We start from the raw sequence: 24,260 nt of genomic DNA, 5'->3' as shown, positions 1-24,260 counted from the left end.
CTGTCAAAATCCTCAAAATCTTCTTCATCTGACTCATAGTCACAAGAAAACTTTTAACACAATATTACAACTTGCGCTAGACAAGGAAACCTAATCCAATTAAAAATTTCGGCTGCACTTTGCACGTCGGAACCGCGTCGGTGTAATTGAAAGGGAGATATCGCTGAGCATTAAATCAAATAATTTCAGATGATTTCTCATTAAGGTGCAAATATCTTCCACTCCACAGACGCCTTTGTATCGAATTATACCTTGACATAATTTATCACCACAATACAGATAAACTCTGACAAACTTAGACCAGTCAGCTGATGTCCATTTATCAAATGATATGCATAACAACTGCGCTTTATCTCTATTAGAAACTTTTGATTTTGAGTTTTGCAATGCTAGATGATGATCGGTGACCATTGTGTTGCCAATCGGATGCCGGGATAACGTTATGTCATAGAATATTTTGAACATTTCGCGTAGTACAGCAGAACTGGCGACAATATAAACAGGAATTTTGTCCTCATAAACCAACTTTGCAGCAGCTGCTGCTAGTCCTTGAGATGTTTTGGTCTTAGATGTTTTGGTCATTTAGATGTTTTGGTCTATTTGGCAAAAGTAAGCGACGTTTCATCTGCACATCTGGTCACCTTTTACTTCCAGTACATGACACATCATACACTTTTAACCCAATCGTGCCACCATTTGTGCAATTTATGGGAACATCATATTTTAAACATTTGCTTACAGCCGTTTTCTGTCCATTCTTGTTATCCTCTAGAAACATCTTCTGAATTGGCAGTTTGGACCTTTTATTTACCCGGAGTTCGTATCGGTCATTAGTGCCACCAGATGTTCCAATTTCAACAATAGAACTACTGGTAGATGGAATGTTACTCATTCTTCCTGAAAAAAGCACAACATATAAAACCCCTATAAATAATTTTAGCAGATAAAAATAAGACCAAATTATCTTAAAATGAGCTAGTTTGAAACGTAAAAAAAATTAACGTTTTTAAAAATTTTGTATAAAATTTCGTTTCTGTTTAACAAAATTTTGAAATCTTGATATATTTTGCGAAAAAGCCTATGTAAGCCTCAAAATTTAAAATCTTGACGGAATTGACTTGTAAAAATTGCCCGGAAGTACATATCGACGGAAAATAAAGCAAGGTTGTGAAACGACTGGCCCGCGTCTAAACAAAGCTCTACATGCTTTTTACCGTCTCTACCAAAGCCAAATCTTTTGGTGGTCTTTTCAACATCGGGTCGACAAAAACAATACTGTTCTCCGGCTTCGACCAGAACGCTCAAATTAACTTACTTACATGCAAAGTTAGTGAGCTCATGGCTGGGTCTCAGTATCCCCAGACCACGAGGTTACTCCTAAAAACAGGGCTACTACTACTTATCATATTACTTTTATTTTTGTTCAGTAGATAAAAATCATCATCTACATTGATAATGGATCAACCCTTTGCCTCAACTCCTAGCTTCTCATCATCTGAAAATGAATCCAGATGTAATTAAATTCAATCCAGGGCATGACCAGGAAGCTAAAATTTAGTTTGAAATAGTTTGAGTTCAGGTCTCAAGACCCCTCCGGATTCCTGAATCCGGGGAAATTACACTTTTATTTCCTCTCCGGAAGGCTGAATTCACGGTTCCACCACCCTTCACCCTTGGTGAGAATGGCTTTGTAACGATTGTAGCGACACAATCAATACAACTCGGAGCGGTCTCTGCTAATACTCTGTCGTATTTTCTATTTCTCGTCGTTGTTTCTCGCGCAACTATCGTTGTTGTGGTGTTTCTTTTTTGGTTTACTTCCAAAAATGGCAATTTTGTCGTTTCTCGGAAATTTGACGTCTTCATTCAAAATTTTAAAAACTCAAATTACCAGAATATCCTGACCTTCACAGTTTGCCTAATCGTTCAAATAACGTCGCTAATCTACTAAAACTGCCAATTCTCAAGGTCAGCGGCCATCAGTTTGAATTTGCATTTTGTCCATTCTGGTCGAATGTCACATTCTTTGTCTGTTCTCGTCAAGACTTATTCTTTCTCTAGGAATGAGACAGCTCTACTCTCTTTCGATTTACACAGTGAAATTGCGAATAGCAATTTCACGCTCCTTTTTTGTACTGCTTTGCCGCGATTGTAGTTCGAATCTTCTCATCTTATTTTTTTGTCTTTTCAGTTGTCGCGAGAAACTTGAGCATGACATGCTCAATTCGAATTTTTGAAAAATTGCATTTCACCCCGAAATCAAGACCAAACGTTTTCCAGGGTCAAACCTCCAAATATGACCGATTGGCTCAATTTCCAGGTTCATTGGAAGCAAATTTTTTTGATGGTCATTTTAGGCAAACTTGCCAAGCTGAAGAAACGTTCAACCAAGTTTGAAGTTGGTAGCAAATACGTTGGTTCAAAATAGTTACTTCTTTTTATCTTTTCTCTAGTTTCTGAATTTTTAAAAACTTGAAGCAAAATCCTCATTATAAGTTACTGTCTCTTTGGCCTCTGGTTTCTGGTGTGATAGCCGGCAGTTTCAATCCTTCATATACCAGGAACGAATCTTATGAAAGATCTCGGACTTATAGTCACAAACAACCTATCTTGGACGGAACACGCTAAAACTAGATCCGCTAAATCGCTAAAAGCTTTCTTCTCTTTAAAAAGAAACCTAGCCAATAGCTCGACCATAAGCACTAAGAAGAATGCATACAGAGGATATGTAGTGCCAATAATCAGCTATGCATCGTCTCTTTGGAAACCATCTAAGTCTGAACTGGCGCTCATTGAGAAGGTTCAACATCGAGCAAGTATCTGGATTTTAGGCACAAGCAACCTTTCATATAAATCGCGTCTTCAAAGACTTCACTTACTACCACTGTCCTTATATCATGAAATGCATGTAGTTTTACTTTTTGCTAGGATTATCAACTCGAAAACTGACATTGATTGGGAGAAGTATGTACAGATTATTGATACAGGCATAACAAGATCACACGCAATACCCTTTTATACCAGCAAATGCTTCCGACTGAAAAAATGCGAATCTGATTTTTGGCAACGAGCATGTTCACTTTCAAATATATTTAATAGACATCTCAACCAAGATGTCATCAAATCAACGCAATGCAAAGAAGAGTTGTCAACTATCTACTGGCGCTACTTCACTGCGAAATTCAACGAAAACCTCCCCTGCACCTGGAGATTATGCTGCGACTGCACAAACTGCATCAATACTGCAAAACTGAATTTCTATGAGACTCAATAAACTGAAAGTGACAGGGAAGCAATTCCCCTGGAACTTATCCTAAATCCTTCATTATTATTATTATTATTGGCAGTCTCTCATTTGCTTTTTATTTTTTCTAGGCTAATCAGAAAGTCAAATGTATCATAGTAACCGAATTCACAGTCAGGAGTCCCTTCATCACGTATTCCAGTCAAAATCCTTGGAATTTTCTAGATATGGAAGTGAAAATAATAAAAGAAGATGACAAGTGTTGAAGTCTTTTTCAATTAAAAAGACTTCAACATCTGCTCTCAGGTTTTTCTTTGTCAGTTTCGAAGACTGGCATTGGCATATGGACAATGACCATCCATTGACAAATACTGTTTGAAATCGTTTTCTTTGTAATACTTCAGAGTTTTGGCAAAAACTGCTCCTGCATCGGAGAAATTCAAATTTTCACTTTGAAGAGTTTTTGCTACTGAAACAATTTTTGGCAAAGTGTCCTTGAAGTCTTGTTGTTTTCTGTTTTCCCTAGAAGTATGAATAAAGTCCACTCAATTAGTGCTATTATAGAGGGAGGACGGTTGAAGTAAATACCTTTAATGACAACGCATTAAATGCTGACTTGTCTTAATTTCTGCATTATTGTTGATTGATGTGTTTATATAATGCTGGTATGTGCCCTATCCAGCTTGTTCACGACTGTACCTAAACGGAAAAAAAAAGAAAAAAAACGGAAGGGCCCCTATTATAATTTACCTTTTTTGTCCAATTGCATTTAATTTTTCGTCGATAACATTTGGAAAGGCCCTGGCATAGAATGTTTCGAACACATTTATCATTGAATAGGTAATGCCAACCCATTGCCATTTTTTGCTGAGCTTGAGCAATTTTTTGGTCAAACAGTAGTGCTTTTTTGGTTTGTTCGGATTTCCTATCAAGGATTTTACGTAACAAAAAGAGTGATAAATTGATTTCCGACGTAAACGGGAAATCGAGGTTTTGTGGGCAGGTCACGTTAACGAGCAGTCTTCTCATTTAATTTTATTAGGCTTCTGTTTTCTTGAGGATTATACTGGCTGTTAACATTGTTGTTCTGGCATTTAATTTGTTGTAGATTTATATGGCGTCGATTGACGAGAGTTATGACAGCCATAACTTCGGTGAGTATTGATACAAATTTGCTTTATTTGATATTACTTGCAAAGGTTGAAAAAACATTTGTTTTCAGCTATGTTCTTAAACACTTTGACCCCGAAATTCTATGTCGCTCTCACGGGAACTTCATCATTGATTTCGGGTCTCATTCTGGTTAGTATTCCATCTTTCAAGTAATTTCTTTTGCAAGAGCAAATGTACATGTGATAGTTGTTTGTAGCGCATAATTTTCTGCGGATCCTTAGAGCACGTTTGCTTACCTTAAAGTGTTTAAGGTATCACTAAATTGCATTGTGTTAAAGTAAAATGAAATTAAAGTTTTTTTTTTGTTTCTGAAAATATCAAGCTAAGTTAATGAGAATGTTAATGAATTTCTGGCAGATTTTCGAGTGGTGGTATTTCAAACGATATGGGACTTCATTCATCGAACAGATGTCGCTTACTCATGTGGCACCGTGGCTAGGCGGCGATGTTGTCCCAGACGACCAATCTGCGGCTGGAGGATCGGGATCAGAAGCAGAGGGTAGCAGTTTTGGTGGAGGGGGAGGGAATAATAATGCAATACCTGCTCCCGCTTTACAAGGTAAACCAGATTGTTTCGGAAGTGTTTAAAGTAATGAACGTAGTGAAGACTCTTATATAGGTCTTGCTGATTTTTTTAGGTAAAAGTCATAAAATATTGATGCTCTTAGGTATAATGCACTTTTTGAGTTCAATTGAAATTCATCTGCTGAAAGTCACGAAAATAACACTCTCCAAATACGAACGTGGAAATGCGCAAAAAAACGTGAACGATTTCTAGTTTCGAAAGTGGAATTTAGTTTTTAGATTTCAGTGGAATAAAATTTTTACCTGTTGATTCAGTAAGCTGATATTTGATCCATCATAAAAATCGTTCCAAATTGGTTGAAGAAAGCTTGTTTGCCATTATTCATTTGTTACTGGGAGCGAAATTTATCACTTTGTACTTAATATGGCGTGTGGGAGGATGATTTTCACTAAAACTCTCAAATTAAAAAAAAATTCATGTTATTTTTATTACATTTAATTTTTTCTTGTTATTACTGCTCCATAGACTGCTCTATAAATTGAAGATTGTTAGTTGGTAAATTTCTTTTCTTTTCAAATTGACTGTTACTGCTAATGCGACATACTTGGCTTGTGTCACTTAACAATCTTGTAGACTCATAACTGACGTGCGTCACCTAAGAAATTTTTTAGACTTAAAGCTTTACTCATTCAGTTTTTCCCAGTAGCGTTATCGGTCATATTTTTGCTTGTGTATGCGAAGTGCAACTTCGCCTGTCTTTATGTTTACTTGCGTTCATATTCTTCTCCAATCTTCGATTGGCTCTGTTTTTACATGGTTAAACTCAATCTTCGAAACTTAATTCTCTGCGTATTTTGATTATGCGCTGTTTCATCTGCCATATATTATATAAATCTTAACGACATTGCTTGCTAGGTTGAGTTCCCAGTTGACAAAATTGTCTTTCAGAGTGTAAAGTGTGGCGGAACCCTCTGAACTTACTTCGTGGAGCTGAGTACAATCGATACACGTGGGTCACAGGAAGAGATCCCCTGACGTACTACGACATGAATCTATCAGCGCAAGACCATCAGACATATTTCACATGTGACAGCGATGTATCGAGTAATGGCAGACCTGGAGATAAGTTAATGTACAGTGCGTGGCGTGAAGTTAGTCAGGATGTGAGGATCAAAACTGCCCAAGACGCTCTCATGCAACAGCCAGAGTAAGCAGAAGATTTAGGACATTGTTTGTCCCTTGTATACCATTTTCTCTGCTTTTTATCCGGCAACCTAGCATTCGAAATTTATCGCTGGAATGCCGTCCTTCCTGATAATACCGTCTATTGTCTTTTTATTGTATTAAGTCTCAATGATAGTTATGAAAAATTTTATATAGGTCGAGTTGATTTTTTCGGTTTTTCAGGAAAGTCTATTTTTTTGCGGTTTGTGTTTCGATTTCTTTTGAAGTCAGCTCAGTTTCACTTACTAGAAGGAACGCGAATTACTTTTCGATTAAGTTTAAATGGCCCGAGAAAACGTGAACGATTTCTAAATCAAAAGTGGATTTTGATTTGAATTCTTAGCGGAATAAAAAATTCACATATTGATCCATTTTTCTCAATTTTGGTAAATTTTTTGACAGTTTTCCTTCTACTACTGACAATGTTTGAAATTGAATTATTTAAAAAACATAAAGGCTCAAACATTGTCAGTAGTAGTTATGTTATCTAAATATTTCAATTTCTTGATTCAAAAAGCCGCATTTCTTATAAAAAGTTTCTTGAGTTTTCTTTCCTAGACTTTCTAATTCCAAAATTGTCTTCAGTAACACTACGTTTGCGAGTAGCAAGCCTTATCAAATCAGGACAGACTTTTTCTCCACATTTATGAACCGGCCTTTGTTACTTTAAAAATGGATTTTTGTTCTGTCGCGAGTCTGCTTTTTGGCAAGAAAAAGTCTGTCCAGGCTAGCTGCTTTTTTCCTTTATTTTATCCACTTCCTGGTGTTCTGAACTAGCAGGTGTCATGCTCAACTGCGTGTACTTGGACAAGTTACTCAGAGTTCTCGCTATTATGAGCACCCATGTAGCTTCTCGTCCTTAAAAACAGACACAGAAAGTGCGAGCTCTGGGCACCCTCCGATTTTCCTCAGCTTCATCAAAGCAGCTGCGTGTGTAGTTGTACCATTTTGAACTTTGGCATTCAAATTATTTTGTGAAAACAGTATGCCAGAACGGCATATTAGTCACCAAAGGTTCTAATTGTTGGAGGTCACTTCGGGAATTCCTCTTTTTCAGTCGCAACTACCAACAAACCTTTTAATAAGCTGGACAAGTAAGCCCGTAATTTTTCTTCGGGGATTTGCGCACTTGCTTCTGCTACTAAAGTTATTTGCTCTCTGAGTTATCTACCTACCTCAGTTGCTCATGCGCTCTGCCGTGCTTGGTTCTCCAGATACCGATGATGCTTGGTCTGCTTTTGCTTCCCATTAAGAACAAACGGCTCGACATGTATCTCTCCACGGATCATCAAGTTCCAGTTTTTCTTGATTCCTCTGGCTAAAAAAACGGCGTCGCTAACCACTTTCCTTGACAGTACTGGTGCTATCGCTTTCACCGAGAATTGCTCTCAGATGTTGTTTCATAAACTTTCTGAGAAGGTTAACTACACTAGCTCGTTTGCCACACTTTCAAATACCAGGAACCGCGCCGATCTCCAGTATGTCTCTGCCTTTCGCTGGTGCTTAGTGAAACGCCGTTTCCATCAAAGATCTCGTCTCACACTTTCTCGACGCCAAATTTCAGCCTGCTGTTAGGTATCGTTGTGGTCTTTCTGCTTTCTCTCCGCTCCACAAAGAACATTGCTTAGTCGCGGTTACCTGTCTTAAGTGTTACTACGTTTGCGACTAGCGAGCGTCATCATATCATGCACACAGTTTAAATCTGAGCGAGCAAAGTTTCTCAATTTGAACAAATTTTTTTGGAACTCTATTACCCGCGTTATTACAGAATCAAATCAAAATGGCTTTCATATAAGCAAAATTTGCTCAAATCAGAAGAAAAATTTATGCTGTGAAAATTTTGTCGATAAAAAATAAGCATACAAACGTTAGCCCGGTAACTAATTTTTTTGTCGGCCCAAGCATGTTCGTAAATTTGATGAAAAAAAAGAGTCAGCTTTTCGTTTTTTTTCTGATAAAAAAAGTTAAAAGGAATTCTGTGAACAAAGCTTTAATGTTTAAAAGTTCTAGCACTTGCTTGCAATATCCTTATAAAAAGCAAAACTAATATATGTTGTAAAAGTTTTTTTCAGTGTCTTTGAATTTATTGGCCTTTTTCAACAAATTGTTGGCTATGGCTTCAAATTTTTACCTATTCTCTTAATGATTTGAGCTTTTTTCACTTAGCGGGTTTTCAGTACCGGCCATGCTTAGCGATTAATGTTGTTCTAGATTTTGAAACAAATCCCGTTGTTCAGGCTTTCTTTTTCAATTTTAATTTATCTTGTGGTCTGTTTCTGGGACAACAAATATCAGTGGTTTGAAACCGGCTAAGAACTTGTCTTTTTTTAAACTGTGAGTTGCATTAACTCGTCAGCCTATTGCGTGTCTGCCTATTTTTTGTCAGCTTAGTTGCTACAACACGGCAAAATTTTCGCAAAATTTCGCAGGTGTTTCATTTTGCTTCATAATATATTCAAAATCGATCAATAATCCGGCACATCTGTCAAAGAGATAACACACCGGCTCGCGGCTATAAAGGCTTGTGATTCGACCGGGGCCTGTTTTTTTTTCAAACAAATTTTTCTACTTTTCGGACTATTGTCCGTCTGTTTTTTTGTCTGCTTAGGTCCCATAGCACGGAATCTTTTTGAAGGACCAGCTTTTTTCTAAGTTCCTGAATGCTTTTTCTAAAGCACCATTTGTAGTGGTAATTGAGTGACAACATTTTTTGCGGACTTTGTTATACTTTGAAATTTTTTATGCTGTCTATTAATGTGCGCCGAAATATTGCTTATGCAAAGATTGTGCTCGCAATTGTCGAACAAAATCACTTAATCATTTTCTCAAATCGGCAATTTCGTCAACCAACTGACATATTTTGAGCATGTTTGCATTTCAAATACCCGTTTTTTTTTCTTTTTTTTAAAAAAAATAATGGAATCAATTTAACCAGCTCTGGTTCGTTATAATTTCGTTGTTTTTTGTATGCTCGACTTGAAAATTTTTTTTTCGTTTTATACCTAATCGGGGCTTAGTGGCATCATATTTCATCGTTGGATGAGCGAAACAAGTTTCCTATGCATAAGAGTCTTTTAAATGTTTTTTTTTTGGCTCAATGGGTTTCTGCTATAGTCGGATATGTTGCTGCATTTTATTTGAGACAAAGATATGAAACAGTTGGTAGATCTAGCATTTCTTGACATTTTCAAAAAAAAAATCGACTTTGCAGCTTTCGTCTCAATTTTTATTTCTAATTTCTCATGCTATGTTTGTGTTGTATCGTAAGTGGTGTACTTAAATTGATAATTCCGCTCATGTTATTTTGTAACGTTTTAGTTCTCAGAAATGCGAAATTTTTTTAGATGATTTTATTGATTTTTTGAAATACATATTTTCTTTTTATTGTGCGTGCTTATTTACAAAAAAGCAATGAGTTTAATCTTGTCTCAAATTGATTCTACACTGGTCATAATCAAGTTGTTTGAAATCATGATTATATCTGATTGCAAAAATTAGAAGAAAAATTGATTCAAATAAGAGCTTCGCCAGTGAGTTTGTCAAATGGACGGTTATGAATCATAAGTGGTGTCAGATGGACTTTTATGAATCAGAAGTTGATTAGAGTTGCGTGATTGTGCCTTCTTTTCAAATACCTTGAATTTTTTTGCATAAATGTAAAGTATGATGCAGTTTTTTTAGTTGCCAACATTTTCTTAGTTTCTGTTTTACTTTTTAATTTTAAGTTGCAGAAAAAGTATACCAGTGTGGAACCAATTTTCGTAAACTGGGTTAGTTCGCAAAATGTATGACAATATTGTTTTTAGTGATCGAACATTTACTATTCTTATTTTGAAGAAAATTTCATGAAGTCGGGGAAATTGGAGATGTTGTGGAAAAATTGTTATAGAATTTCGGCTACCATTTTACAAAAACAAAAACGCACTGTTAAAGTATCGTTGTGTTATACTACAGTGCTGATTTAAATTAACCGGACAAAACGCGTTAAATTTGCAATTTAAAACATGATATGAAAAAAAAATTTGAAATATAAAACGCATTTTTCTCAAATTGGGTTGAGTTTAGGAGAAAACCTATGAAGACAAAATTTGCTTAAAATTTTAGCAGAATTAATATGGTGTAATTTGTTTTGCGAGTTTCGGGTCCAAAATTTTACCCCAAAAATGGGTCATTTTGGCTTTTCTTAGTTAATCAAAAATAACCAGTCGATCACAGCCATAGTTATATCAAAGTGAGCCCTTTGCGTAGCCCAACAAACTTTAAGAAGGGTATATTCTCCAAAACAAATTGAAACCGTTTAAAATTGTTTTTGAATAAATAGTTGGTATTTTATATAGTAAAAACGATCTTTTTTGTCTATCAAACAAAATAAATTAACTTATAAAATGTTTTGAAGAATATACCCTTCTTAAAGTTTGTTGGGCTACGTAAGGGGCTCACTTTGATATAGTTATGGGTGTGATCGACTGGGTATTTTTGGCGTAATTTTTTATAAACTAAGAAAAGCCAAAATGAACCAGTTTTGGGGTAAAATTTTGGACCCCAAATTTGCAAAACAAATTACATCATATTAATTCTGCTAAAATTTTAAGCAAATTTTGTCTTCATACGTTTTCTCTTAAACTCAACTCAATTTGAGAAAAATGCGTTTTTAATTTCAAGTTTAACGCGTTTTGTCCGGTTAATTTAAATCAGCACTGTAGATCTTTAGATCTGCTCATTGTAAATGGAGAAAAAATAATGAAAAAGGAAAACTAAAAGTTTTTATCACAGATTGAGGTCGAAATTACTGAGAAAGAAGGTTATTATATAAGACAGATTAAACTAATCAATTTGATCTAATTTTCCTTCAAGCGGGTTTTTGTCTATTTTTTGTCATTTCTCCGCGGAAATTTCTCAAATTTGATAGATAATTGCTTTTTAAGTGTCAATGAACATAGTGAAGGCCTTTTTAATGAGAAATCTTCAGAATTTTTTTTCACGCCAAAATTGATCTTTTGCGGTTTGACTACCAAAATTGATCTTTTGCGGTTTCTTACTCACAATGGGCTTTCAGCGATATGATTTCGTTTTGAGTTCAATACAATTGATATAGGAAGACAAATTACCCCCCCTTTACAAAAGCGGAAATAGCACGGAAAAATCTCAACGAGTTTTAACTTCGAAAGTGGAGCTCTCAATGCAATAAAAAATTACTTATTGATCCAGTTTTCTCAGATGATATTTATTCTTGAAATTCAAAAAGTTTTTATACTGAAATTATTTTTTGTTGAACCTTCAAAGTTAACGCTTGTTTCAACAAAGGTTCAATAAAAAGGCAAGTTCATTTTCTTGGAGGTTTTTAAGAAAAGCTGTTTACTTTATATAAAAATAAGTCCCGTTCCCTATTACACGACACTTGTTCTTATGAGTGTATTTACAAAAGTGAATCAATTATACAGCAAGGCTGAGTTGCGTATCAAAGTGACATCAGAAATAATTGTCATTCTATCAAAATTGCAAACTTGAAACTTTTACACCACAACCCTCTTGTATTTTTTTGCCTAAAATAATAATCAAATTTTTGCTTTTAAACGACACAAAATCGTTTTTAAGATCCGAGAAACATAAGCCGAAACTATTTATGCCGAATAAAGCTTTTAAGCGAAAAAACGAAAATTTACTTAGTTAGTGCAAGCAAATTTACAAATTACCAAAGTAAATCATCAACCCGTAACTAATTTATGCTGGAAAAATTCGTAATGGAAGAAATAAGCCAAAAAAATATGAGCAAATAAACGAAAGCCTGACAATTCAGTTTTCCCGAATTTTTTTTCTCAATTTAATGCAATTGAAAAAAAAATCCCGTAGAGATTCGAACTCAGGGTACAAAGCCAACCTTTCGAATAAGTATGATAGAGCTTATTTAAGCGAAAAAAAAATCTTTTAAAAAATTGATTTTGCGTTTTTAATGAACCATAAATTCCAAACCATATGGTAAACTTAGAAAAGCCAAAATGAACCAGTTTTGGGGTAAAACTTTGGACCCCAAATTTGCAAAACAAATTACATCATATTAATTCTGCTAAAATTTTAAGCAAATTTTGTCTTCATACGTTTTCTCTTAAATTCAACCCAATTTGAGAAAAATGCGTTTTAAATTTCAAGTTTAACGAGTTTTGTCCGGTTAATTTAAATCAGCACTGTAGATCTTTAGATCTGCTCATTGTAAATGGAGAAAAAATAATGAAAAAGGAAAACTTAAAGTTTTTATCACAGATTGAGGTCGAAATTACTGAGAAAGAAGGATATTATATAAGACAGATCAAACTAATCAATTTGATCTGATTTTCCTTCAAGCGGGTTTTTGTCTATTTTTTGTCATTTCTCCGCGGAAATTTCTCAAATTGGATAAATAATTGCTTTTTAAGTGTCAATGAACGTAGTGAAGGCATTTTTAATGAGAAATCTTCAGAATTTTTTTTCACGCCAAAATTGATCTTTTGCGGTTTGACTACCAAAATTGATCTTTTGCGGTTTCTTACTCACAATGGGCTTTCAGCGATATGATTTCGTTTTGAGTTCAATACAATTGATATAGGAAGACAAATTACGCCCCATTACAAAAGCGGAAATAGCACGGAAAAATCTGAACGAGTTTTAACTTCGAAAGTGGAGCTCTCAGTGCAATAAAAAATTACTTATTGATCCAGTTTTTTCAGATGATATTTATTCTTGAAATTCAAAAAGTTTTTAGACTGAATTTATTTTTTGTTGAATCTTGAAAGCTAACGCTTGTTTCAACAAGGGTTCAATAAAAAGGCAAGTTCATTTTCTTGGAGGTTTTTAAGAAAAGCTGTTTACTTTATATAAAAATAAGTCCCGTTCCCGATTACACGACACTTGTTCTTATGAGTGTATTTACAAAAGTGAATCAATTATACAGCAAGGCTGAGTTGCGTACCAGAGTGACATCAGAAATAATTGTCATTTTATCAAAAGTGCAAACTTGAAACTTTTACACCACAACCCTCTTGTATTTTTTTGCCTAAAATAATAATCAAATTTTTGCTTTTAAACGACACAAAATCGTTTTTAAGATCCGAGAAACATAAGCCGAAACTATTTATGCCGAATAAAGCTTTTAAGCGAAAAAACGAAAATTACTTAGTTAGTGCAAGCAAATTTACAAATTACCAAAGTAAATCATCAACCCGTAACTAATTTATGCTGGAAAAATTCGTAATGGAAGAAATAAGCCAAAAAAATATGAGCAAAGAAACGAAAGCCTGACAATTCAGTTTTCCCGAATTTTTTTTTTCAATTTAATGCAATTGAAAAAAAAAATCCCGTCGAGATTCGAACTCAGGGTACAAAGGCAACCTTTCTAATAAGTATGATAGAGCTTATTTAAGCGAAAAAAAAATCTTTTAAAAAATTGATTTTGCGTTTTTAATGAACCATAACTTCCAAACCATATGGTAAACTTAGAAAAGCCAAAATCAACCAGTTTTGGGGTAAAACTTTGGACCCCAAATTTGCAAAACAAATTACATCATATTAATTCTGCTAAAATTTTAAGCAAATTTTGTCTTCATACGTTTTCTCTTAAATTCAACCCAATTTGAGAAAAATGCGTTTTAAATTTCAAGTTTAACGAGTTTTGTCCGGTTAATTTAAATCAGCACTGTAGATCTTTAGATCTGCTCATTGTAAATGGAGAAAAAATAATGAAAAAGGAAAACTTAAAGTTTTTATCACAGATTGAGGTCGAAATTACTGAGAAAGAAGGATATTATATAAGACAGATCAAACTAATCAATTTGATCTGATTTTCCTTCAAGCGGGTTTTTGTCTATTTTTTGTCATTTCTCCGCGGAAATTTCTCAAATTGGATAAATAATTGCTTTTTAAGTGTCAATGAACGTAGTGAAGGCATTTTTAATGAGAAATCTTCAGAATTTTTTTTCACGCCAAAATTGATCTTTTGCGGTTTGACTACCAAAATTGATCTTTTGCGGTTTCTTACTCACAATGGGCTTTCAGCGATATGATTTCGTTTTGAGTTCAATACAATTGATATAGGAAGACAAATTACGCCCCATTACAAAAGCGGAAATAGCACGGAAAAATCTGAACGAGTTTTGACTTCGAAAGTGGAGCTCTCAGTGCAATAAAAAATTACTTATTGATCCAGTTTTCTCAGATGATATTTATTCTTGAAATTCAAAAAGTTTTTAGACTGAATTTATTTTTTGTTGAATCTTGAAAGCTAACGCTTGTTTCAACAAGGGTTCAATAAAAAGGCAAGTTCATTTTCTTGGAGGTTTTTAAGAAAAGCTGTTTACTTTATATAAAAATAAGTCCCGTTCCCGATTACACGACACTTGTTCTTATGAGTGTATTTACAAAAGTGAATCAATTATACAGCAAGGCTGAGTTGCGTACCAGAGTGACATCAGAAATAATTGTCATTTTATCAAAATTGCAAACTTGAAACTTTTACACCACAACCCTCTTGTATTTTTTTGCCTAAAATAATAATCAAATTTTTGCTTTTAAACGACACAAAATCGTTTTTAAGATCCGAGAAACATAAGCCGAAACTATTTATGCCGAATAAAGCTTTTAAGCGAAAAAACGAAAATTTACTTAGTTAGTGCAAGCAAATTTACAAATTACCAAAGTAAATCATCAACCCGTAACTAATTTATGCTGGAAAAATTCGTAATGGAAGAAATAAGCCAAAAAAATATGAGCAAAGAAACGAAAGCCTGACAATTCAGTTTTCCCGAATTTTTTTTTTCAATTTAATGCAATTGAAAAAAAAAATCCCGTCGAGATTCGAACTCAGGGTACAAAGGCAACCTTTCTAATAAGTATGATAGAGCTTATTTAAGCGAAAAAAAAATCTTTTAAAAAATTGATTTTGCGTTTTTAATGAACCATAACTTCCAAACCATATGGTAAACTTAGAAAAGCCAAAATCAACCAGTTTTGGGGTAAAACTTTGGACCCCAAATTTGCAAAACAAATTACATCATATTAATTCTGCTAAAATTTTAAGCGAATTTTGTCTTCATACGTTTTCTCTTAAATTCAACCCAATTTGAGAAAAATGCGTTTTAAATTTCAAGTTTAACGAGTTTTGTCCGGTTAATTTAAATCAGCACTGTAGATCTTTAGATCTGCTCATTGTAAATGGAGAAAAAATAATGAAAAAGGAAAACTTAAAGTTTTTATCACAGATTGAGGTCGAAATTACTGAGAAAGAAGGATATTATATAAGACAGATCAAACTAATCAATTTGATCTGATTTTCCTTCAAGCGGGTTTTTGTCTATTTTTTGTCATTTCTCCGCGGAAATTTCTCAAATTGGATAAATAATTGCTTTTTAAGTGTCAATGAACGTAGTGAAGGCATTTTTAATGAGAAATCTTCAGAATTTTTTTTCACGCCAAAATTGATCTTTTGCGGTTTGACTACCAAAATTGATCTTTTGCGGTTTCTTACTCACAATGGGCTTTCAGCGATATGATTTCGTTTTGAGTTCAATACAATTGATATAGGAAGACAAATTACGCCCCATTACAAAAGCGGAAATAGCACGGAAAAATCTGAACGAGTTTTGACTTCGAAAGTGGAGCTCTCAGTGCAATAAAAAATTACTTATTGATCCAGTTTTCTCAGATGATATTTATTCTTGAAATTCAAAAAGTTTTTAGACTGAATTTATTTTTTGTTGAATCTTGAAAGCTAACGCTTGTTTCAACAAGGGTTCAATAAAAAGGCAAGTTCATTTTCTTGGAGGTTTTTAAGAAAAGCTGTTTACTTTATATAAAAATAAGTCCCGTTCCCGATTACACGACACTTGTTCTTATGAGTGTATTTACAAAAGTGAATCAATTATACAGCAAGGCTGAGTTGCGTACCAGAGTGACATCAGAAATAATTGTCATTTTATCAAAATTGCAAACTTGAAACTTTTACACCACAACCCTCTTGTATTTTTTTGCCTAAAATAATAATCAAATTTTTGCTTTTAAACGACACAAAATCGTTTTTAAGATCCGAGAAACATAAGCCGAAACTATTTATGCCGAATAAAGCTTTTAAGCGAAAAAACGAAAATTTACTTAGTTAGTGCAAGCAAATTTACAAATTACCAAAGTAAATCATCAACCCGTAACTAATTTATGCTGGAAAAATTCTTAATGGAAGAAATAAGCCAAAAAAATATGAGCAAAGAAACGAAAGCCTGACAATTCAGTTTTCCCGAATTTTTTTTTTCAATTTAATGCAATTGAAAAAAAAATCCCGTCGAGATTCGAACTCAGGGTACAAAGGCAACCTTTCTAATAAGTATGATAGAGCTTATTTAAGCGAAAAAAAAATCTTTTAAAAAATTGATTTTGCGTTTTTAATGAACCATAACTTCCAAACCATATGGTAAACTTAGAAAAGCCAAAATCAACCAGTTTTGGGGTAAAACTTTGGACCCCAAATTTGCAAAACAAATTACATCATATTAATTCTGCTAAAATTTTAAGCAAATTTTGTCTTCATACGTTTTCTCTTAAATTCAACCCAATTTGAGAAAAATGCGTTTTAAATTTCAAGTTTAACGAGTTTTGTCCGGTTAATTTAAATCAGCACTGTAGATCTTTAGATCTGCTCATTGTAAATGGAGAAAAAATAATGAAAAAGGAAAACTTAAAGTTTTTATCACAGATTGAGGTCGAAATTACTGAGAAAGAAGGATATTATATAAGACAGATCAAACTAATCAATTTGATCTGATTTTCCTTCAAGCGGGTTTTTGTCTATTTTTTGTCATTTCTCCGCGGAAATTTCTCAAATTGGATAAATAATTGCTTTTTAAGTGTCAATGAACGTAGTGAAGGCATTTTTAATGAGAAATCTTCAGAATTTTTTTTCACGCCAAAATTGATCTTTTGCGGTTTGACTACCAAAATTGATCTTTTGCGGTTTCTTACTCACAATGGGCTTTCAGCGATATGATTTCGTTTTGAGTTCAATACAATTGATATAGGAAGACAAATTACGCCCCATTACAAAAGCGGAAATAGCACGGAAAAATCTGAACGAGTTTTGACTTCGAAAGTGGAGCTCTCAGTGCAATAAAAAATTACTTATTGATCCAGTTTTCTCAGATGATATTTATTCTTGAAATTCAAAAAGTTTTTAGACTGAATTTATTTTTTGTTGAATCTTGAAAGCTAACGCTTGTTTCAACAAGGGTTCAATAAAAAGGCAAGTTCATTTTCTTGGAGGTTTTTAAGAAAAGCTGTTTACTTTATATAAAAATAAGTCCCGTTCCCGATTACACGACACTTGTTCTTATGAGTGTATTTACAAAAGTGAATCAATTATACAGCAAGGCTGAGTTGCGTACCAGAGTGACATCAGAAATAATTGTCATTTTATCAAAATTGCAAACTTGAAACTTTTACACCACAACCCTCTTGTATTTTTTTGCCTAAAATAATAATCAAATTTTTGCTTTTAAACGACACAAAATCGTTTTTAAGATCCGAGAAACATAAGCCGAAACTATTTATGCCGAATAAAGCTTTTAAGCGAAAAAACGAAAATTTACTTAGTTAGTGCAAGCAAATTTACAAATTACCAAAGTAAATCATCAACCCGTAACTAATTTATGCTGGAAAAATTCGTAATGGAAGAAATAAGCCAAAAAAATATGAGCAAAGAAACGAAAGCCTGACAATTCAGTTTTCCCGAATTTTTTTTTTCAATTTAATGCAATTGAAAAAAAAAATCCCGTCGAGATTCGAACTCAGGGTACAAAGGCAACCTTTCGAATAAGTATGATAGAGCTTATTTAAGCGAAAAAAAAATCTTTTAAAAAATTGATTTTGCGTTTTTAATGAACCATAACTTTCAAACCATATGGTGAAAAAGCAACCGAAGAGCAAAATAGTAAGGAGCCTGGAAGAACTTAAGTTCAATAATGAAGCAAAATCAATGTCTCACAGATTTGTATGAAAAATTGTTTACGGGAAAAAGTATCGTTCTCGATTAAAAACACTTGATCTCAACAGTGCAATTACAAAATTGGATCAATTTTACTGCCTGATTGAGTGTCGTATCAATGTGAATTGTTGCATGAAAATATATTAAACGACATTTAAAACATAGCCAACTAACAGTAGGAAAAATGAAAATGAACGCAAAAAAAAAGAAAAATACTGAATTATTTTTTGAAAAAACAAACGTTAACTTTCGAGGTTCAACAAGAAACAATTTCAGTCAAAAATTTTTTTGAATTTCAAGAACAAATATCATCTAAGAAAACTGGATCAATAAGTAATCTTTTTATTGCACTGAGAGCTCCACTTTCTAAGTTAAAACTCGTTCAGATTTTCCTCGTACTATTTCGGCTTTTTGTAAGTGGGCGTAATTTGTCTTCCTATGTCAATTGTATTGAATTCAAAGCCCATTGTGATAGCCAATCCTGTAGTCAAACCGCAAAAGATCATTTTTTGCGTGAAAAAAAAACTTCTGAACATTTTTTCGAGCAAAAAAAAGAACGCGACATATAAAAATGCTTTCATTACCTTCATTGACACTTAAAAAGCATTTATTTAGCCAATTTGTGAAATTTACGTAGAGAAATGAGAAAAAATAGACAAAAATCCGCTTGAAGGAAAATTAGATCAAATTGGTTAGTTTGATCTTTGTACACACATTTGATATGAACAATTTTGATATACACTCAGCCTTGTTTATTTTGATCATTTGTATTTCAGCTGCGTTACAGCACAGATTTTACTAGCGGAAGAGGAAGCGTGTACTATTCTGGATGCGGAGAAGTTATTCAAAGAAGCACACATCAATGCAGAACAGAACTTCAAGAAATCTAGTATATACGCGCACACACCCGAGTACGAAGCAATCAACAGTTAGTGCAGATTTCAATTTTAAACAGAAGTATGAAGAATATGAATTCACAATGGAACTGGTGCTGAAATAGTTTTTTGTTATTAATTGGACCTAGTAGAATCTTAGTCTGATTCGTGTTTTCAGATCAACGTCACATTCCTTTGAAAAATTGGTTTGGTTATTATGATGATTGATGAACAATATAATTTTTTTGATAGAGTTGGACCAATTCAATAGGGGGCCAATTCGTTACATGGTACAAAAATCGTAAAGGCTGAACAGTTTAATTCTTTCTTGATAGGGGGGGGGGGGGTAATTCTTTACAAGGTACCACAGGGGAGGAAATGACAATAAGATCCGAGTTAAGTTTTTGTGTAATTTTTAGGAAGAGACTTGAATGTGTTGGTGTACATTAAGAGACGGCTGGGCATGTGTGCTAGAAAACTAGGCAAGACGAAGGAAGCGGCCAAAGTGTTCAAGGATCTGATGAAGGAACACACGAGTATCCTGAACATACACGAGAACTACATAGACTGTCTACTAGAGCTCAATAACTACGGCGACTGTCTTAGTATACTCACAAAATACGACGGTAAATTTAAATGCGTTTGTTTAATTATCAGGAGTTGATGTTTTTATTCAGAATATTTGGAGCATTTTATTTTGTCGGACTGATAAAATTAACAATTTTTCAAGCAGCTCAAAAGTTTTTGAAACTGCCGTGAACATGAATATTCCTTTACAAACAAGTCTGACTCGCTGTGCGGTTTGACTCACGAAATTTTCACTCAATTTTTCTGGATAAGGAATTATGACTAAGCTGCAAAGTTAAGAAAAATTTGGTTGTTTTAGACATCTCGTTGCCGAAGTCAGCCACAATCTGTTATACGTCAGCATTACTTAAATCTAGACAGGTCGCAGACAAGTGAGTAGAAAAGAACATTCTGTGTCTATTTTATGTGATCTGATCCCAGAAATATTTTACATCTCATTTATCATATACTCCCCTATCGAGGGGAGGGAAATTTGTTAATAGGTACTTAATTGGCTCGTGATGAACGGTTTTATATATTGGGGTGGATTCTTGGTAGTTTCTTTATGGTTAATTTCAAAACTAGAACAAGCTAGCTATTTCTATAATTAAGATCATTTATCCACGGGGGAAAGGACCAAAACAAGAGCTGTACAGCTCATCACGGCGAACCGCTGTTGTGCCCCTGTTTAAGAACTATATGCAATTATTTGTTTTTGGTTATTTCTAATTGAAGAACAGGGAAATTGTTTGTTTTTAAAAGCTTTTTGTGTGTAGATTTATTTATTGCAACAAAATTTTCAAGTTATGCGGAACTTCTGTCTTTATTGCCGCAGCTCAACAAGTTTTGGAAGAACAATTGAATGTGATTAAATTCCAAAGTATCTTTTTAGAGTAATGAACGTAGTAACTACTCTTGTATAGGTCTTGCTGATTTGTTTTCTTTTAGGAAAAAGTCTTAAAATTTGTTCAATTTTGATTTTTCGCAGTTCGACTTGTGGTTTTTTAAAAGTTCCGTTCATTTTCTTTGTTAAAAGGAAAGCAAACTCCACTATCGAACAGCATAAGTTTTAAGGTCACGAAAAACGTGATCGACTTTTAATTTCGAAATTGGAAATTAATTATCAGATTTCCCAGCGAAATATACGTTTTGCTTATTGGTCCAGTTTTCTCAAATTGGGTTTGTTATAACAAAAAAGTGTCCATCATAAATTGTTCTACAAATTCAAAGAGCTTTAACGCCATCTATTTTTTTCTTCGAAATTCAAAATTTGAAGGTTTTTCAAAAAACGAGTCAGTTTTTTTTCAGTTTCGTTGCGTTCATTACTCTTTTCCAACTGTCAGTGTTTGTATTTGCGAACAAAAGATTCTATTACTTTAATGAGTCGTGAGGCGGCAATTCTTAACAGACGACATTTGGCAGCAGTAGGTTAAGCGGCAAACACGGCTAATGCACTCAATACCACTCGTGCCGGTTGTACGCTACGTAGAGCTTGCCAATGTTCGCTACTTAACAATGAGTTTTTATGAATAGTCGCCGGTTACGAATTGTCGCCCAGTCTTGAATAGAACTAGTATCTACTGTTTGTTAGTACTTATTCATGTTTTATGTTATATTGAGTAGATTGCGATGTGTTTTGCAGGTTTTCTCCTGAAGTAGCTTCGAAGCGTGGTCTGAACCAGAGCGAGCTGCAGGCAGTAGACGCCATTCACAGAGCAGTGGAGTTCAACCCCCACGTGCCCAAGTATCTTCTGGAGACGAAGCCCCTCATCCTGCCCCCCGAACACATTCTGAAGAGGGGGGACTCCGAGGCCATAGCTTACGCCTTCTTCCACCTCAGACACTGGAAGAGAGTGGAGGGCGCACTCAATCTACTGCACTGCACGTGGGAGGGAAGTGAGTAACACTACTTTGTTTAATATAACTTCTATACATCTGAGCTATCCTTGTTTTTTGCGCTAAAGTCACTTATGAAATCACATCTAATCTTTTTACTGCTTGTGGGAGGGACAAGGGGAGAGGGAAGTTAGTGCCTTTGCAATTAAACGTGCATGTATTCTGTCCATGATTTTTTTTGTGCAATGGGACTATGTATCTTTTCGTAACTCATTATACATCACGTGGTAGACAAGTTAGAGTCACTACTGTTGATGTAATTATGGTAGTTGAATTTTCAGAAAAATCACGTTTAAAGGATAGTTGTGTAAGCAATAGGATAGTTAAAATTGACATGGAACACCCCAAAACTAGATATGCTCACTATTCAGATCTGAATCATGGACCCCAAAATTTGAGGATAAAAACATTGAGTAGTATCCATCAGCTTGCAGTAGAAGGTAGATCTTCTTTAAATAGTTGAATACGAAGCACAGAGAGAACTGGGCAAGTGAGTTTGATGGCCCCTTTCTTCAGAACCTAACAATTTTTTTTGCTACAAATGCAAAAATAATTCCGTAACGATTATCAAGAAAAAACAATTACGTAACGATGACAGTAGAATATGACATGCTTGTTTGGTTAGCGTTTCGTATGATCCCCTACCCACTGGAGAAGGGCCATCTGTTCTACCCGTACCCCTCGTGCACAGAGACGGCAGACAGGGAGCTGTTGCCCCACTTTCACCCTCTGTCAGTGTACCCGAAGAAGGAGCTGCCCTTCTTCATCGTGTTCACGGCTGCTCTGTGCACCATTACAGCTGCACTCGCATTCCTAACCCACCAGTACCCACAGAACATGGGCGCCGCAGCATCAGTAGTGAGTCATACATCGTATACTTTTTAACCCCGGTCCTACGCAATGCAGGACTCCTTGTGGGGGAGGGGGAGGGGGATGTCAGCCATTTCTCCGTAGCCGATGCTACTTTGAGGAGTCATATATATTAATCCAGTGCTATTCATCTCAAGCCTTTATTTTGCACTCTGCAGAAACTCAGTCTTTTGTATCAGAAAATTTAGATTCTAGCGCTTGCAAGTTAACTGATCAAGTACAACCGAATTGGCACCGTATTTCTGTTGATTTACGAAGCCGACTCTAATGTTCGAGAAACTCCTAGATCCTACCCTGAAAAATTATCCAAATATTTTCGTTTCTAAATTATAGGACAGACAATGATATAGAAGTGTTTTTGGAACTTGTGAAACGTTAAAACAGGGGCGGATCTAGGATTTTTTCGAGGAGAGGGGATTTTCAAAAATCTTTTCAAAAAGTTTTGTCGACCTTTTTTTTTAGATCGACAAAATTGATTTTCTGAGCTCTCCCAAATCACTATAAAGACCCCATTTTGACCAAAATTTCTGCGTCACAGGCAAATTTTGATAAAAGGCGTTTGCAGGCAGTTTTTGGGAAATTTTGACCACAAAATCGCGTTTTTTGGTGCGCGCTTTGACCCCCCCCCCTCCCTTAAAATTAGGCGCCTTTAGAAAATTTTAGGGTCAGTCAGCCAAAAATGAATATCTCAAAATAGTGCTATGGGGGGACCCATGGTGTCGCAGGGAGTCGACTCCTTGAGGGGAGGGGGACCGCACCCCTAAATCCGCTGGTGGTTGAATAGATAATAAGGTGACATCACTGCCCCTGAACGCCACTAGACTCGCGTGCATGCTATTTACGACATCCGATTTTTTTGTCGATAAATTATAAATTTTACTTAATAAATTTTGCCTAGTTTCGACTCCCGTAGTATTAGGTTGTTTGTTTTGAAGGTGAAAACTTTGAAGTTCAGCGTTGCTTCTATATTCCAGTTTTTCTGTTTTGGAATAGATCGGACTTTTTTTGACAAGACGATTAACTAATATGGTTTGCATTGTGTTGAAAGAAGCTGCTGTGTTTTAGTTCTTCTCAGCAATCGCTTCTCCTTTCTCTTACATGGCAATGAAGTTGGAGCCATTCTTCCCCACCTCTCTTCTGCAATTCAAAATGGTCTGACTTCATCATTTCATTATCTCAATCTCCCCCTTTCCCCATCTCTCTCTCTCCTTATTACACAACACCGACAGACCACAAGACACAATTCAAAACTACAACACAATTTACTCTCAATGTCAGACACCTAAAATGGGAAACCAAAGTGGCAACGGAATGGAATCTATATTTTGCAATCCCAACTGTTCATTGAAGAGGGTTTAAAAAGTTTGAAACTGCAAAGACTCAGTTCTTTGTCTCTAATATTCAATTTGAAAACTGCTGATAAAACTGTTCTATCTCAAAATTCCATCAAAATCCACTGCAGATTTAATATACAAATAGTTGAATTTGTTATAATATTTGGTAATGATATAACTAATAATAATAGTGAAAATAGATGCAATGTGACTGTTGTGCTGGCCTGCTCCTCCCTTTATTACTCTGCTGAGCTGTGCTAGTTTCAATTTTGTCGTTAGTGAAAAGTTGTTGCTGATATTGTGGATGATAAGTTAGCTGGTGTGATGTTATTGTAACTGAATTTGAGCCGTTTAGTTTGCCGTCTTTTCAGTAGTTTTCAACATAAGAATTGGAATATCATCTGGGCGACGTCAACGTTGAAACGCACAACAATTTTTATGCTTAAATCGAATTTTACACGAGGTGGATTGGATTGGATTGTGTAACAAGATCAACACTTTTAATTTCAACCAAAGACGCACATTTTAGAAGAAATGCTAAGAGTTAATTAGCTTT

At 34.8% G+C, this 24,260-nt stretch overlaps 1 protein-coding gene across 1 annotated transcript; it reads left to right on the top strand.

Moving 5' to 3' along the window:
- Positions 1-4,342: 4,342 nt before the first annotated feature.
- Positions 4,343-24,064, top strand: LOC134848147 (suppressor of tumorigenicity 7 protein homolog). The gene is made up of 10 exons (XM_063865507.1): positions 4,343-4,398; positions 4,467-4,546; positions 4,775-4,976; positions 5,892-6,150; positions 18,939-19,090; positions 19,457-19,663; positions 19,924-19,996; positions 21,247-21,500; positions 22,126-22,358; positions 23,436-24,064. Exons 1-10 carry the CDS (start codon positions 4,359-4,361, stop codon positions 23,526-23,528), a joined length of 1,593 nt encoding a protein of 530 aa, XP_063721577.1. The 5' UTR covers positions 4,343-4,358; the 3' UTR covers positions 23,529-24,064.
- Positions 24,065-24,260: the final 196 nt, after the last annotated feature.

This window comes from Symsagittifera roscoffensis, chromosome 6 (assembly GCF_963678635.1).
Source record: "Symsagittifera roscoffensis chromosome 6, txSymRosc1.1, whole genome shotgun sequence".
Taxonomy (NCBI): domain Eukaryota; kingdom Metazoa; phylum Xenacoelomorpha; order Acoela; family Convolutidae; genus Symsagittifera; species Symsagittifera roscoffensis.
Note: the sequence above shows the minus strand (reverse complement) of the source record. Positions and strands in the feature narration are given on the sequence as shown.